The sequence below is a fragment of the Mauremys reevesii genome, linkage group 22 (genome assembly GCF_016161935.1).
Source record: "Mauremys reevesii isolate NIE-2019 linkage group 22, ASM1616193v1, whole genome shotgun sequence".
NCBI classification, from domain to species: domain Eukaryota; kingdom Metazoa; phylum Chordata; order Testudines; family Geoemydidae; genus Mauremys; species Mauremys reevesii.
This window is the reverse complement of record NC_052644.1, coordinates 8,544,856-8,561,598: the sequence shown is the minus strand read 5'-3', so window position 1 is coordinate 8,561,598 and position 16,743 is coordinate 8,544,856. Positions and strand designations below refer to the sequence as shown.

General features: G+C 48.4%; 1 protein-coding gene across 1 annotated transcript in view; it reads right to left on the bottom strand.

The window, feature by feature from the left end:
* LOC120388133 overlaps positions 1-16,743 on the bottom strand; it is a 736,578-nt gene that overhangs the window by 544,809 nt on the left and 175,026 nt on the right. Inside the window, 3 exon segments of the mRNA XM_039509761.1 lie at positions 743-1,072; positions 10,601-10,627; positions 11,889-11,915. Coding sequence (XP_039365695.1) covers positions 743-1,072; positions 10,601-10,627; positions 11,889-11,915 — 384 coding nt within the window.

Genomic DNA, 16,743 nt, shown 5'->3' with positions numbered 1-16,743 from the left:
CTGCTGGCAGGAACCTCCTGGGGAGCAGATTTACACCCTCACTCCTGGCGCTGGGATTCATAGATACCTAGGGTTCGACAGATATCGACTTGTGACATACCCAGAAGAAAAAGACTCCCCCCACTGACATGCAGCCACTTCTGCGGTAGAACAGGGCAGCTGAGAAACAGGACAGGGAATATGTAATACGACAGGAAGTGGGGAAGAATTGCGTCTCCTGTTTCCAGCTTTTGGGGAAGTTACAACTTCAGGACTTACCCCTGAAATGCAAATCCGCCGGAACACTGTGATTGGGAACCGGACTCTTGAGAAATTGGCCCTGGATTTTTAGTTTGAGTGAGCGGCTGCAGGCTCCGTTGACACCAAATCCAACCAGTGGGAGCTACAGTTACCCAGGTCCCCATTGTGCCGCAGAGGAGTCTGGCCCAGAGATAAATAGGCTCCAACTGGCAGAGGGCACAGGTTTGCCTAGAGTTATATGGGGATCCCCTGGGTAAGATATATGCACAATAGCTCACTAGAGGTGCTATGTGAGGGCTCTACCGGGAGACAGCAGCACAGGGCAATTAGGGTCAGCACAGACTGAGAGGAGAGGGCTCTCTACTGGACCCGCCAAATTGCTCTCTGAAGCACAGGCCCCAAGCACCGTGCTGGGGTCAGTACTGGCTGTGAGAGGACAACGCCCCGTAATGTGCTTCCCAGCCTGCTCCCTGAAACAGGCAGGGTGGTAGATGAAGGTTACCTGAGCACACAACACCGGCATCTTCTCCGTGGTTACAGTTATTGTCTCCCCAAGGCTGAGCCCCGCAACTGGAGAGGGCAACTTCTGTCCCTGTGCAGGTGACGTCATCCAGCCAGATAGGGTCTGATCCTTGCCCAAATCGAGCCCCTCCTGGGGCTGATAATGCCGTCCCACAGCCCAGCTGCCTGCACACGACTCCAGCATCAGTTATGTCCCAATCATGATCACACACGGTTCCCCACACCTGGTTGTAAAGCACCTCGACTCTCCCAGCGCAGCGACTCGAACCATTCACCAGTCGGACATGAGCCACTTCTGAGATGCCTGAGTCTGCAAACACCCAAGGGAAGAAACACTCAGGGATGGTGCTTGTTCCATGTAAGCAGAGTCAGGACGAGATCTACCCTGACATCTGGTGTTAAATTATGAGGAGTGGGCAAAGGAATTTTAGGAATGTGCATTTGCATTGGTAAACCCACTCCACTTAGCATAACACACAGCAGCATGGGATGGTTATTTTCACACTGTGGAATCCCCAATTTCTTTGTTATTGGGGGAGGAAGGAAAAAAAGGGGCTGTTACCTTAATTATGTGAATGAGGAACTATGAGACTGCTTTATGACAGAAATGACTCAACCTACATTAAATAGTACTTGCTAGACAAGAGACATGGGTTCCAAAACCCAGTGAAGGGAGAGAGGCTGGGGACTGGTGTGTGTACCTGATGGTATGGGCCCCTTTTGAGGGCCTGGAACACCAATTGCACATCCTCCTCTCTCCCCTGTTAAAGAGCAGAGCTAATTTTGAATCCTTTAGGAGTCCATCTGGAGGCTGCTGACCTGAATTCACATTGGGCCAAGGTGGCACTGGGGCTCCTTTACTACAAGAGCTGAAATCACTAAAAGAGCTAAACTTACTGAGCTGAGATCACTGAGTGGGGGAGCCTGAAGATCGATCGCTAAGCAGCTGGCAGAGCGGAGCAGTCTGCAGCACGTTGGCGCAGCCTGTGGGGTGGTTTGCGTGGACGGCTGATGCGGTTCACGGGTTGGCTGGAGGAGCGGCACAGCTGGTGGAGTGGAGCCAGTCGTGGTGAAGGCTACAGCAGAACTCCACAGAGAAGCGGGGCAGTCGGCCCTGGCCCACGTAAGGTGTCCCTTAACACCCTGCGTGTGTCCCCCCCCATTTCCACCCAGGCTGGGGGGGTAAAACTCTGCAGATAAACTTTTGAACTCTGGGGTGGCACTGACCAGAGACAGAGACTCTTGGGTTGTTGGACTTTGGGGTGATCGGACTTAAGACCCTAAGGGGGAAAGGACAGTGCCAAATGTACTTGGGGTGGGTTTTTTGCTTATGGTTTGTGTATAGTCCTGTTTGTGGTGTCTCTCCAACGTGATGCCGCATTGTTTCCCTCCTTTATTAAAAGGATTTTGCTACACTCGGACTCTGTGCTTGCGAGTGGGGAAGTATTGCCTCCTAGAGGCGCCCGGGGGGGTGGTAGATAATTGTCCCAGGTCACTCGGTGGGGGCTCGAGCCGGTTTTGCATTGTGTTATTGAAACGGAACCCCTGGATACTGAACCCGGCCCTTGTTGCTGCCAACTCAGAGGGGCAGAAGGGTTACATTTTGGGGGGCTCGTCCGGGATCCCTGGGTCAGTACCCCTCGCAAGCACCTGTTGAGTGTTCCACTGTATTGGGAAACAATTGTCTTTATATTTTGAGGGAATTACTGTTTGTATAATGGCTAATATGTCGAATTTGTTGGGCCCCAGTCCTGCAGCCCCTAGCTCAGGAGCGGCAGCCTCAGCCAATGATTGGGCACAAGCACTGGGGCATATATTGGAAAAGATTGTGTTGGCCTATGCTATGTCAAACTCTTGTCGTAAGTTAAGGTTATTTGCTGGGGAAGAGGAGTTTGAACCCTGGTTGGAGCATACCACTGAAATGCTGCGGGAGTGGGCCGTACCTGATGTAGAAAAGCGAAGATGTCTAAAGCGAAGTACATCTAATAGCCTTAGTGGCCCAGCATTAGATGTACTTCGCACCCTGAAGCTCATTGACCTTAAGGTCAGTGTGAAGGACTGCCTAGAGGCCCTTGATAATACCTTTGGGAGCGTAGCGAGCCCTGAAGACAGTTACTGTAAATTCCTTGATTCCCGACAGGAAAGGGGTGAGAAAATTTCAGCCTATATACAGAGGCTGGAGAGACTGCTTCAGAGAGCTGTTATGAGGGGAGCAGTGACTGCTGAGCAGATGGATCAGACCAGACTGGCTCAAGTTGTAAGAGGGACTCGGTATCAGAATCCGATCCTACTTCATCTCCGAGTAAGAGAACGGCAGGATCATCCCCCAAGTTACTCCCAGCTGATAAAGGAGGTCAGGGAAGAGGAAGAAAGGCAGGCTGCCAGCGAGTGTTGGGAAGCCCAAACGTTGGAACCAGCCAGCACAACGCCACTGCAAATGGCAAGTGTACTGATGGTGAGCACTACAGAGGAACTTGCCCAACAAATGCAGGTCCTGACAGAACGGATAGCTGAGCTGCAAAGCACCGTTGACTGAGCTAAGATTTCCAGGAATAAGGAGCCTCAGACTGTGACAATGGAGAAGTCAGTATCTAGAGCCACTGTCCCATCCCGGCGAAGGGGGAAAGGACAATTCTTTTGCTATCGGTGTGGTCAGGATGGGCACAGTGCTGCTAACTGCCATAAGGAAGAGAACCCCTTCTTAGTGTATGAAAAGCTGAGGAGCAGTTGGGAGAGACCCAGTAGCTGCCAGAAGGTCTGGGGACGGAGACCACCTAGGCCTACAGGATTTGAAGATTCCCCCAGAAGAGACCGTCCAGCTGGGATCCCTGCAGGACTGATAGGGCCGCGAGCAGAGGTCATGGTGAGGATTGAAGGGGTGGAGTGTAAAGCCGTGCTTGACACTGGATCTCAAGTGACTATTATATTTCAGTCATTCTACCAACAGATGCTTAGGCACCTGCCTATACAGCCACTGACTGGCATTGGTCTGTGTGGCCTCAGCATGGATGAATACCCCTACCAAGGGTATGTCATAGTGCACCTGGAATTCCCAGAGGAGGTTGCTGGGGTAACGGAAGAGGTAGACACAGCTGCCTTAATATGCCCTGACCCTAAAGGGACCTCTGATGTGTCTGTGCTGATAGGGACCAACTCCAGTCTCTTCAAGGTGCTCGCGAATTACTGCAGATGACGGGCTGGGGACAAGTACCTGAGTACCCTGATGATCCATACGCTTTGTGCTGAAGCCTATAGGAAGATTGAGAGTGCTAAAAAGGAGACATCTGAGCTACCGATTGGGGCACTGAAGTACATGGGCACAACCCCCTTAGTAGTGCCCGCAAGGACAGAGCAAGAGGTGCTTGTCATGAGTACCAGGCTGAAAGGCAGTAAAGGGGCATTAGCAATGATAGAGCAGCCAGCTGAAGGAGAGCTCCCGGAAGGAGTGCTGGTCCCCAGTGGAGTCATAACCCTACCTGCTGAAGCCCAGGAAAAGGTGACTATACTGATTGCTAATGAAACAAGTCGAGATGTTGTTGTGAAGCAAGGACAAAAGATAGCAGACCTCTTCGAGCCTGAATCAATTGTGAAACCCCAGTGCGAGACTCAAGTTCCGACAATAGACCCAGCAAAGTTTGGCTTTGGAGATTCACCATTGTCGGAGGAGTGGAAAGATCGCCTGAGGAGGAAACTTTGTGAAAGACCCAAGGTGTTCTCACTGCATGAGTGGGATGTGGGATGTGCAAAAGGAGTAGAGCACAACATCAGACTACATGACTCCCGACCTTTCCGAGAGAGATCTAGGAGGCTTGCTCTCTCCGAGATGGAAGATGTGCGACAACATCTTCAAGAGCTGGCTGCAAATGGCATCATTACAGAGTCCCACAGCTCATACGCCTCACCCATCGTGGTGGTCCGTAAAAAGAATGGGAAAATCCGGATGTGTATTGACTACCGCACCCTGAACCGCCGTACAGTGGTTGATCAGTACACAATGCCTCGAGTCCAAGATGCTTTAGACTGTTTACTGGGAAGCCAGTGGTTCTCTGTGTTGGATCTTCAGAGTGGATACTACCAGATCCCTCTGGGTGAAGAAGATAAGGAGAAGACAGCCTTCATCTGCCCATTAGGGTTTTATCAGTTCGAACGCATGCCCCAAGGGATTTCTGGAGCACCTGCCACATTTCAACGTCTTATGGAGAAAGTTGTGGGAGACATGAATTTACTGCAAGTGTTAGTTTATTTGGATGACCTGATTGTGTTTGGAAGAACTTTGGAAGAGCATGAAGAAAGACTTCTTAAAGTGCTTGATAGGTTGGAGGATTATGGTTTGAAGCTTTCAATTGACAAATGCCAGTTCTGCAGGACCTCGGTGAAGTATGTGGGCCACATCGTGTCCCAAGAGGGTGTGAGTACTGATCCTGATAAAATAGAAGCACTCACTACATGGCCACGTCCAAGCAACTACAGAGAACTCAAGACTTTCCTTGGGTTTAGTGGCTACTACCGCAGATTTGTAAAAAACTATGCTACAATTGTAAAACCCCTCAATGATCTTACCAGGGGATATCAGTCCAGCAAGAACAAATCTAAGACCAGGAATAAAAGGCCTTCCGTGCAGAGACACTATGGCCCCTTCGAACCCTTTGGGCCACGGTGGAATGAGAGATGTGAAAAGGCTTTTCAAGAAATCATTACTTGCCTAACTCATGCCCCTGTCCTAGTCTTTGCTGACCCAAGCAAGCCATTTATCCTGCATACTGATGCCAGTTTAGAGGGTCTGGGAGCAGTACTGTACCAGGAGGTGGAAGGCACGCGTAAACCTGTAGCCTTTGCCAGCCGAGGACTGTCTGATAGTGAAACACGCTATCCCACCCACAAGCTGGAGTTCTTGGCCTTGAAATGGGCCATCACTGAGAAATTTCGAGACTACTTGTATGGTGCTCAGTTCCAGGTGTGGACAGACAACAATCCACTGACTTATGTGTTAACAAGTGCTAAACTGGATGCTACAGGGCAAAGATGGGTGGCCGCTTTGGCTAGCTATGACTTCAGCATTCAATACCGATCAGGGAGAAGCAATGTAGATGCAGATGCATTGTCCAGGCGTCCACAAGCACCAGGAGTTGCTGTGATACCCACAGATGGAGTGAGAGCTATTTGCAGTGTGAGTCGTCGAGAGCCGGAGGCCCATGAGAGCCTTCATGGATGCGTTGCTGAAGCTTTGGGCCTGCCCCCTGAATGCGTGCCTTCTGCTTCAGTGAACTATATTGCTTTGGACCAATCTCCCTTGCCCGTGCTCAATGCGGCTAACTGGCAGGAAGCCCAGCTGCAAGATATTGACATTCGTGATACGCTACTTGCCAAAAGGGAGGGGCGAGGCCCAGCTCCAGTTGTCCCACCTACCCCAGAGGGCAAACTACTATTGAGAGAATGGACCAAGCTAAAACTGATTCAGGGAGTGCTACACCGCGTGACCACAGACCCTCTACAAAAGCAACGGAACCAACTAGTGCTGCCAAAAGAGTACAGAGCCCTGGCCATGAGGGCCCTGCATGATGACTTTGGACATTTAGGGATGGAGAGGACCCTGGAACTTATCCAAAGTAGGTTCTATTGGCCCCGGATGGCTGAAGATGTTCGCAGGAAATGTGAGACCTGCGCTCGATGTGTTCAAAGGAAAACTCTGCCCACGAGAGCTGCATATCTGAAGAACATTACCAGCAACAAACCTCTGGAGCTGGTTTGCATTGATTTCTTGTCTTTAGAAGTGGACAAGAGGAATATTGGGAACATTCTGGTCGTGACCGACCATCATACACGATATGCGCAGGCATATCCCACACGTGATCAGAGGGCCACCACTGTCGCTCGGGTACTTTGGGAAAAATATTTCTCAGTTTATGGATTCCCAGCCCGGATACACTCGGATCAGGGACGAGACTTTGAGAGTCACCTTCTGAAGGAGGTGCTGAGGATACCAGGAATTAAAAAGTCGAGGACAACGCCTTATCACCCGCAGGGTGACCCTCAGCCAGAGAGGGTCAACCGAACCCTGTTAGATATGTTAGGGACTTTGCGGCCAGAGCAGACGGCAACCTGGAGCCAACATGTTGCATTTCTGGTGCACGCCTACAACGCCACCAAGAATGATGCTACGGGAATCATCCCATATCTCTTGATGTTTGGGCGAGAACCAAGATTACCCATAGACCTGTGCTTTGGTGTATCAGAGGATGGCGATAGCTATGAAGCCCATCAGCAATATGTATCCCGACTACGAGAAAAGCTGCGGGATGCTTATCACTTAGCTGCATCTGCAGCTCGGAAGAATGCAGACCGCAACAAACATCGATATGATGCTAGGGTACGTCTGCAAGAGCTCCAGCCAGGGGACAGAGTCCTGCTGCGAAATTTGGGTATTGCTGGCAAACACAAGATAGCTGACAGATGGAAGGCAAAACCTTACTTGGTGATGGAAAAGCTAGGAGACCTGCCGGTCTACAAGATCAAACCTGAAGAGGGTCCAGGGCAGACAAAGACCGTGCATAGAAACCTTTTGCTCCCGGTGGGGGAATTGGTAGGCAGCCCTTATGAGATGGGCCACAACAGGGCAATTGGGCAGAACGAAGATACTGTACCAAAGCCACCTCCCAACGTGGACAGCCGGCCTCCTGCAGCTAACCTACCCCTACTCAGCACATCTGAGAGTGAGTCTGAGGAGGAAGACACAACCATGGTGTATCCTAGGATGAAGACAAGATTGCAGTCTCGATCAGCTGAATCAAAAGAGACTAGCTCCTCTTCCGCCCTAAACCCTATGGCAGAAGTATTTAGGCCCATTCCTGACACTCCTGAGCCACTGGTGGAACCCCCGTGTGATGACTTACACAGATTATTGGACCATGGCGACATACAGATGGAAGATGTCCCAAGCACCTTCGATCCTCCACGGTTAGAACTAGAAATGCAGGGGCCTATGCCAGTATCTGAGGGGAACTCACAGGAAACCTCCCCATCCATCACTCAAGAGGATGGCCCCCCTACCACAGCAACAGAGATTCTCCATAGGCGAGACAGAGTAATAAGACCAGTGAAACGGCTAACTTACGATGGACCTGGGGTGATTAGTGAGGAGCCAATACATTTAGCACACAGGTTTGTGAAAGCTAAAGTGGGCTATCTGAGGCCCTTTGGAGGGGACCAGTAAGTTGGTATAGTAGGGACTGTGATTTGTCGGGACGACAAATTCTCGGCTGGGGGGAGGATGTAAGCAGAGTCAGGATGAGATCTACCCTGACATCTGGTGGTACATTATGAGGAGTGGGCAAAGGAATTTTAGGAATGTGCATTTGCATTGGTAAACCCACTCCACTTAGCATAACACACAGCAGCATGGGATGGTTATTTTCACACTGTGGAATCCCCAATTTCTTTGTTATTGGGACAGGAAGGAAAAAAAGGGGGCTGTTACCTTAATTATGTGAATGAGGAACTATGAGACTGCTTTATGACAGAAATGACTCAACCTACATTAAATAGTACTTGCTAGACAAGGGACATGGGTTCCAAAACCCAGTGAAGGGAGAGAGGCTGGGGACTGGTGTGTGTACCTGATGGTATGGGCCCCTTTTGAGGGCCTGGAACACCAATTGCACATCCTCCTCTCTCCCCTGTTAAAGAGCAGAGCTAATTTTGAATCCTTTAGGAGTCCATCTGGAGGCTGCTGACCTGAATTCACATTGGGCCAAGGTGGTACTGGGGCTCCTTTACTACAAGAGCTGAAATCACTAAAAGAGCTAAGCTTACTGAGCTGAGATCACTGAGTGGGGGAGCCTGAAGATCGATCGCTAAGCAGCTGGCAGAGCGGAGCAGTCTGCAGCACGTTGGCGCAGCCTGTGGGGCGGTTCGCGTGGACGGCTGATGTGGTTCACGGGTTGGCTGGAGGAGCGGCACAGCTGGTGGAGTGGAGCCAGTCGTGGTGAAGGCTACAGCAGAACTCCACAGAGAAGCCCTGGCCCACGTAAGGTGTCCCTTAACACCCTGCGTGTACCCCCCCCCCCATTTCCACCCAGGCTGGGGCGGGTAAAACTCTGCAGATAAACTTTTGAACTCTGGGGTGGCACTGACCAGAGACAGAGACTCTTGGGTTGTTGGACTTTGGGGTGATTGGACTTAAGACCCTAAGGGGGAAAGGACAGTGCCAAATGTACTTGGGGTGGGTTTTTTGCTTATGGTTTGTGTATAGTCCTGTTTGTGGTGTCTCTCCAACGTGATGCCGCATTGTTTCCCTCCTTTATTAAAAGGATTTTGCTACAATTGGACTCTGTGCTTGCGAGTGGGGAAGTATTGCCTCCTAGAGGCGCCCGGGGGGGTGGTAGGTAATTGTCCCAGGTCACTGGGTGGGGGCTCGGAGCCGGTTTTGCATTGTGTTATTGAAACGGAACCCCTGGATACTGAACCCGGCCCCTGTTGCGGCCAACTCAGAGGGGCAGAAGGGTTACATCCATATAGTTTGCTCTGGCTGTCATTCAGTCCCAGTATGGCAGACTGGTTGGTTCAGATAGGCTGGGAATGGGACACTGTGGAGTTTCTCTCTGGAGGTCACCAGTTCTGATCCAGCCCCAGGCATGGGGGAATGGCTGACTCATGGGATGGAGAACGGGACACAGGGTCTTTCTCTCCAGGGAATGCTTACTCCACACAGTCTGTGGGGGGGGGGGTGAACTGATGCAGTACATTGGGGAAAGGAGACCTGGGGCTTCTCCCCCAGAGGGCACCATTTCCTGTTTCATCCCAGCTCAGCCCAGGGCCTGTTGTGTGGGGAACAGGCACTAGGCTTTCACATCTCGGGCCCTGGGTCCAAGCTGGTAGTGAGTGGAAGTCGCAGCCATAGCAGCTCTCTGATACCCAAAATGTGAAATGAGCCGCTGGGGTTAATTCCCCTCCATGACAGGCCAGGCCAGCCCTCAGTCTGAGCGGCTCCCAGCCGCGGGGCAAAGGGCAAAACTGGTCAGGAGACTAAACTGCCCTTTGCCCCTTCCTGGGCTCGCTCCCTGCCTGCGCCCCGATGATCGTGCCTGGCCAGAGCCAACAGCAGCAGCCTCACGGGGCTGTAGTTCTGCTCCCCAAAGACTCCCCTGGGGCTGACTCAGCTCCTCTATGTTCCACAGTGTCCAGACAGACAGGGCCACTCATATGCTGAACTGAGCACCCTCCTGTGGTGACGTCACCATGGCAGCCCATCCCCTGGTACCCCACCCCCACCTCTCACAGGCCCAGGTAGCATCACGGCCCCCAGTGTCAGTACACAGCATCTCCATTTGCCCTGTGCAGGGGTGGGGCCACTCACCAGCCACAGCCAGAGCTGAGATAATACAAGTCTAACAATAACTAAAGACAAAATATCTGTTGGGGCAGATCCTATCCCAGGGTAAATCTGGGGTCACCTCAGACTGACACACCTGAAACAGCCGCTGCCAGAGCCAAAATTTCAATCAGCCTTACTGGGCAAAGGTGAGCCCTTCGGATGCTGAATGGCTCGGGATTTCCACCGGTATCCAACAGCCAGAATGCTCTGCACTCTGCCACACAGCCCGCCTTGTTAACTATTCACTGGTGGGGAAACTAGGACACGTAGTGAGGAAGTGATGGGCTGAGACCATGGGGTGAGTCTGGTGGAGGCACGATTTGAACCCAGGTCTCCAGTCCTACACCTGAATGACTAGATTATGTAACCTTAACTTGTCCCTTCCTCACCCCAATTTATGAGAGAGCTGCAGCATGAACCCCACACATACAGACAGACTCCACACCCTCTGCCTATGTTTGTATTTACCTGTCATGGGGAATCCTGTCATGGAAGCTGAAAGAAAGCAAAGAGATGAGGTAAGTGTCTGTCTCTATGGCTGGACACCTTGGGAATCTCCAAACATTGGCTGACGTAAGCCGTGGCCTGAGTGAGCTCTCACCTGCCATCTCTTGATGCACTGAGAGAAAAGACTCAGCTGCATATTGTATTTCAGTGACCTATCTACTGCCTCTCCTGTCAGCGTCGGTCACATCTACACAGAAGTGCTACAGCTGCAGAGCCACCACTGTAATGTTTAGTGCAGAAGAGCCCTAAGTAGCCGGCAAAGCACAAGTCCTGGCCTCTCTTAGATCCAAAGAGAGAACAAAGAACCAACAAAGAACACAGACAAAGACTTCCCTCCACAGAGATTTGAAATTATCTTGTCCCTTGATTGGTCCTCTGGTCAGGTGTTCATCAGGTTACTGAGCTTGTTAACCCTTTACAGGTAAAAGAGAACTTAACCCTTAACTATCTGTTTATGACAGGGAGGTAGTTCGAATTTATGGGGGGGTGTCAGAGCCGATGAGATATAAAAAAGAGATATGAATAAAGTAAATGTTTTGTTAGGCTAATGCAAATTTAACATAAAGATAATACAAGTTATACCAAAATACATAGCAGGTCTAGATTTCTAACATTATATATTTTTTTTTAAATGTATTTAATTTAAATTGACTTTTGAAAAGTAAGCCATCATGGGATAAGGGGAAAGTCCTCTCATGGATCAATATCTGGTTAAAAGGTGGGAAAAAAAGGGTAGGAATAAATTATCCGTTTTTCAGAATAGAGAGAGATAAATAGTGGTATCCCTGAGGGATTGGTACTGGGACCAGTACTGTTCAACATATTCATAAATGATCTAGAAAAATAAGTAAACAGTGAGGTGGCACAGCTCAAACAGCCACTGCCAGAGCCAAAATTTCAGTCAGCCTTACTGGGCAAGGGTGAGCCCTTCGGATGCTGGATGGCTGGGGATTTCCACCGGTATCCAACAGCCAGAATGCCCTGCACTCTGCCACACAGCCCACCTTGTTAACAATTAACTTGTGGGGAAACTAGGACATGTAGTGAGGAAGTGATGGGCTGAGACCATGGGGTGAGTCTGGTGGAGGCAGGAGTTCAACCCAGGTCTCCAGTCCTACACTTGAATGACCAGATTAAATAACCTTAACTCATCCCTTCCTCACCCCAATTTATGAGATAGCTGGACCCTGCAGCATGCACCCCACACATATGGACAGACTTCACACCCTATGTCTATGTTTGTATTTACCTGTCATGGGGAATCCTGTCATGGAAGCTGGAAGAAAGCAAAGAAATGAGGTAAGTCTCTGTCTCCATGGCTGGTCACCATGGGGATCTCCAAACATTGGGTGATGTAAGCAGTGGCCTGAGTGAGCTCTCCCCTCACATCTCTTGATGCACTGAGAGAAAAGACTCAGCTGCATGTTGTATTTCAGTGATCTATCTACTGCCTCTCAGAGAGGTGGATTGACCCTCCTGCCCCTCCTGTCGGCATCAGTCGCATCTACACAGAAGTGCTGTAGCTGCAGAGCTGCCACCGTGCCACTGTAATGTTTCCAGTGCAGAAGAGCCCTAAGTAGCCGACAAAAGACAAGACCTGGTGAGCGACGTCGGAACCAGTGACACTGCACCAGCCCTTCCAAACTGAGCCACCTACTTTCACACCGCCTGCACCTCTGAAGGACCCCCACACCCTGCTCCCCTCACACCTGGCTCCCCCCAAACCTGGAGTTTGACAGCCCCACATGCTGTCTAATGGAGTGCTAAGCTGTAGTATACTGCTCAGCCACTAGGTGGCGATGTGTGTCGAATGCTGTAATTCCTCACTTAATGTTGTAGTTATGGTCCTGAAAAATGCGACTTTTAGCAAAACAATGTTAAGCGAATCCAATTTCCCCATAAGAATTAATGTAAATAGGTGGGATCAGGTTCCAGGGAAAAAAATTTTGCCAGACAAAAGGCATTATATACATTTTAAACAATTTTAAACAAGCAATTTAATACAGGTATTAAACAGGCTGGCAGCCCCCCATCAGCTCCCCTGCCCCCCCCCAGTGCCTCCCGCCTGCCGGTGGCCCCCAGGAATCAGGGTCTTCCGCCTACTCCCCCCGCCTCCTGCCCGTGGCAATCAGCTGTCTTGTGGTGCACAGCCTCCCCCCTTCCTCCCTCCAGTCAGTGGTTTCCCCAGAAATTGAAATAGGGGGGGTATTCGAATTTACGGGGGGGGGGGTGTCAGAGCCGATGAGATATATAAAAGAGATATGAATAAAGTAAAATGTTTTGTTAGGATAATGCAAATTTTACAGAAAGATAATACAAGTTAAACCAAAACATATAACAGGTCTAGATTTCTAGCAACATATAATTTAAAAAAAATGTATTTAATTTAAATTGACTTTTGAAAAGTAAGCCATCATGGGATAAGGGGAAAGTCCTCTCCTTGATCTGGTTAAAAGGTGGGAAACAAAGGGTAGGAATACATTATCAGTTTTTCGGAATGGAGAGAAATAAATAGTGGTATCCCTGAGGGGTTGGTACTGGGACCAGTACTGTTCAACATACTCATAAATGATCTAAAAAAATGGGTAAACAGTGAGGTGGCAAAATTTGCAGATGATATAAATCTATTCAAGATAGTTAAGGATGGAAGAATCCTATTCACTGTTACAGACTACGGACCGAATGTCTAGGAAGCAGTTTTGCAGAAAAGTACCTAGGAGTTCCAGTGGACAAGAAGCTGGATATGAGTCAACAGTGTGCCCTTGTTGTCAAGAAAGCTAACAGTATTTTGGCTGTATAATTAGGGGCATTGCCAGCAGATGGAGGGACGTGGTCATTCCCCTCCATTCGACATTGGTGAGGCCTTATCTGGAGTACTGTTTCCAGTTTTGGACCCCACACTACAACAAGGATGTGGAAAAATTGGAAAGAGTCCAGCAGAGGGCAACAAAAATGATTAGGGGACTGGAGCACATGACTTATGAGGAGAGGCTGAGGGAACTGGGATTGTTTAGTTTGCAGAAGAGAAGAATGAGGGGGGATTTGATAGCTGCTTTCAACCACCTGAAAGGGGGTCCCAAAGAGGATGGATCTAGACTGTTCTCAGTGGTACCAGATGACAAAACAAGGAGTATTGGTCTCAAGTTGCAGTGCAGGAGGTTTAGGTTGGATATTAGGAAAAACTTTTTCAATAGGAGGGTGGTGAATCACTGGAATGAGTTAACTAGGGCGGTGGTGGAATCTCCTTCCTTAGAGGTTTTTAAGGTCAGGCTTGACAAAGCCCTGGCTGGGATGGTTACGTTGGGGATTACTCCTGCTTTGAGCAGGGCGTTGGACTAGATACCTCCTGAGAACCCTTCCAACCCTGACATTCTATGATTCTAAGTCCCAGGCAGACTGCAAAAAGTTACAAAGGGAACTCACAAAACAGAGTAACAGGGCAACAAAATGGCAGATGAAATGCAATGTTGATAAATGCAAAGTAATGCACATTGGAAAACAATCTCAATTATACATACTGTGACAGACCCAGGCCAGTGGGGTACAGGAGTCTGGTAGAGGGCAAATATACTGGTCACTGGTGAGTAGTTCTCTGTTCCCTAAGTGACCAAAGCAGGGGCTGCACTAGAGTAATCAGGAACCTGCTTGAACCAATTAAGGCAGCCAGGCTGATTAGAACACCTGCAGCCAATCAAGGCAGGCTAATCATAATAACATAAGAACATAAGAAAGGCCGTACCGGGTCAGACCAAAGGTCCATCTAGCCCAGTATCTGTCTACCGACAGTGGCCAATGCCAGGTGCCCCTGAGGGAGTGAACCTAACAGGCAATGATCAAGTGATCTCTCTCCTGCCATCCATCTCCATCCTCTAACGAACAGAGGCTAGGGACACCATTCTTACCCATCCTGGCTAATAGCCATTTATGGACTTAGCCACCATGAATTTATCCAGTCCCCTTTTAAACACTGTTATAGTCCTAGCCTTCACAACCTCCTCAGGTAAGGAGTTCCACAAGTTGACTGTGCGCTGCATGAAGAAGAACTTCCTTTTATTTGTTTTAAACCTGCTGCCTATTAATTTCATTTGGTGACCCCTAGTTCTTGTATTATGGGAATAAGTAAATAACTTTTCCTTATCCACTTTCTCAACATCACTCATGATTTTATATACCTCTATCATGTCCCCCCTTAGTCTTCTCTTTTCCAAACTGAAGAGTCCTAGCCTCTTTAATCTTTCCTCATATGGGACCCTCTCTAAACCCCTAATCATTTTAGTTGCTCTTTTCTGAACCTTTTCTAGTGCTAGAATATCTTTTTTGAGGTGAGGAGACCACATCCGTACACAGTATTCGAGATGTGGGCGTACCATGGATTTATATAAGGGCAATAATATATTCTCAGTCTTATTCTCTATCCCCTTTTTAATGATTCCTAACATCCTGTTTGCTTTTTTGACCGCCTCTGCACACTGCGTGGACATCTTCAGAGAACTATCCACGATAACTCCAAGATCTTTTTCCTGACTCGTTGTAGTTAAATTAGCCCCCATCATGTTGTATGTATAGTTGGGGTTATTTTTTCCAATGTGCATTACTTTACATTTATCCACATTAAATTTCATTTGCCATTTTGTTGCCCAATCATTTAGTTTTGTGAGATCTTTTTCAAGTTCTTCACAGTCTGCTTTGGTCTTAACTATCTTGAGCAGTTTCGTGTCATCTGCAAACTTTGCCACCTGAATGTTTACCCCTTTTTCCAGATCATTTATGAATAAATTGAATAGGATTGGTCCTAGGACTGGCCCTTGGGTAACACCACTAGTTACCCCCTCTCCATTCTGAGAATTTACCATTAATTCCTATCCTTTGTTCCCTGTCTTTTAACCAGTTCTCAGTCTATGAAAGGACCTTCCCTTTTATCCTATGACAACTTAATTTACATAAGAGCCTTTGGTGAGGGACCTTGTCAAAGGCTTTCTGGAAATCTAAGTACACTGCATCCACTGGATCCCCCTTGTCCACATGTTTCTTGACCCCTTCAAAGAACTCTAATATATTAGTAAGATATGATTTCCCTTTACAGAAACCAGGTTGACTATTGCTCAACAGTTTGTTTTTCTATGTGTATGACAATTTTATTCTTAACTATTGTTTCGACTAATTTGCCCGGTACCGACGTTAGACTTACCGGTCTGTAATTGCCGGGATCACCTCTAGAGCACTTTTTAAATATTGGCGTTACATTAGCTAACTTCGTCATTGGGTACAGAAGCCGATTTAAAAGACAGGTTACAAACCTTAGTTAATAGTTCTGCAACTTCACATTCGAGTTCTTTCAGAACTCTTGGATGAATGCCATCTGGTCCCGGTGACTTGTTAATGTTGAGTTTATCAATTAATTCCAAAACCTCCTTTAGGGACACTTCAGTCTGTGACAGTTCCTCAGATTTGGGCCTCTATTATGGTGCTTTAAAAAGCGCTCATGCAGCTTGCAGGGTTTTCACTTTAGTCACTGTACCAGTTAACTTTTGTTTAACTAACCCCCTCATTTTTGCATAGTTCCCCCTTATGAAATTAAATGCCACAGTGCCATCTCAACTGCTGTTGAGATGTTCTTCCCACCACAGGGATGTTGAATTCTATTGTATTATGGTCACTATTTCCAAGCGGTCCTGCTATAGTTACCCCTTGGACCAGCTCCTGAGCATCACTCAGGATTAAATCTAGTGTTGCCTCTCCCCTTGTGGGTTCCCATACCAGCTGCTCCATGAAGCAATCATTAAAAGTATCAAGACATTTTATCTCTGCATTTCGTCCTGAAGTGAAATGTCCCCAGTCAATATGGGGATAATTGAAATCCCCCACTATTAATGAGTTCTTAATTTTGATAGCCTCTCTAATTTCCCTTAGCATTTCATCATCACTATCACTGTCCTGGTCAGGTGGTCGATAATAGATCCCTAATGTTATATTCTTATTAGAGCATGAAATTTCTATCCATAGAGATTCTATGGAACATGTGGATTCACTTAAGATTTTTACTTCATTTCATTCTACATTTTCTTTCACATATAGTGCCACACCCACCCCTGCATGACCTGTTC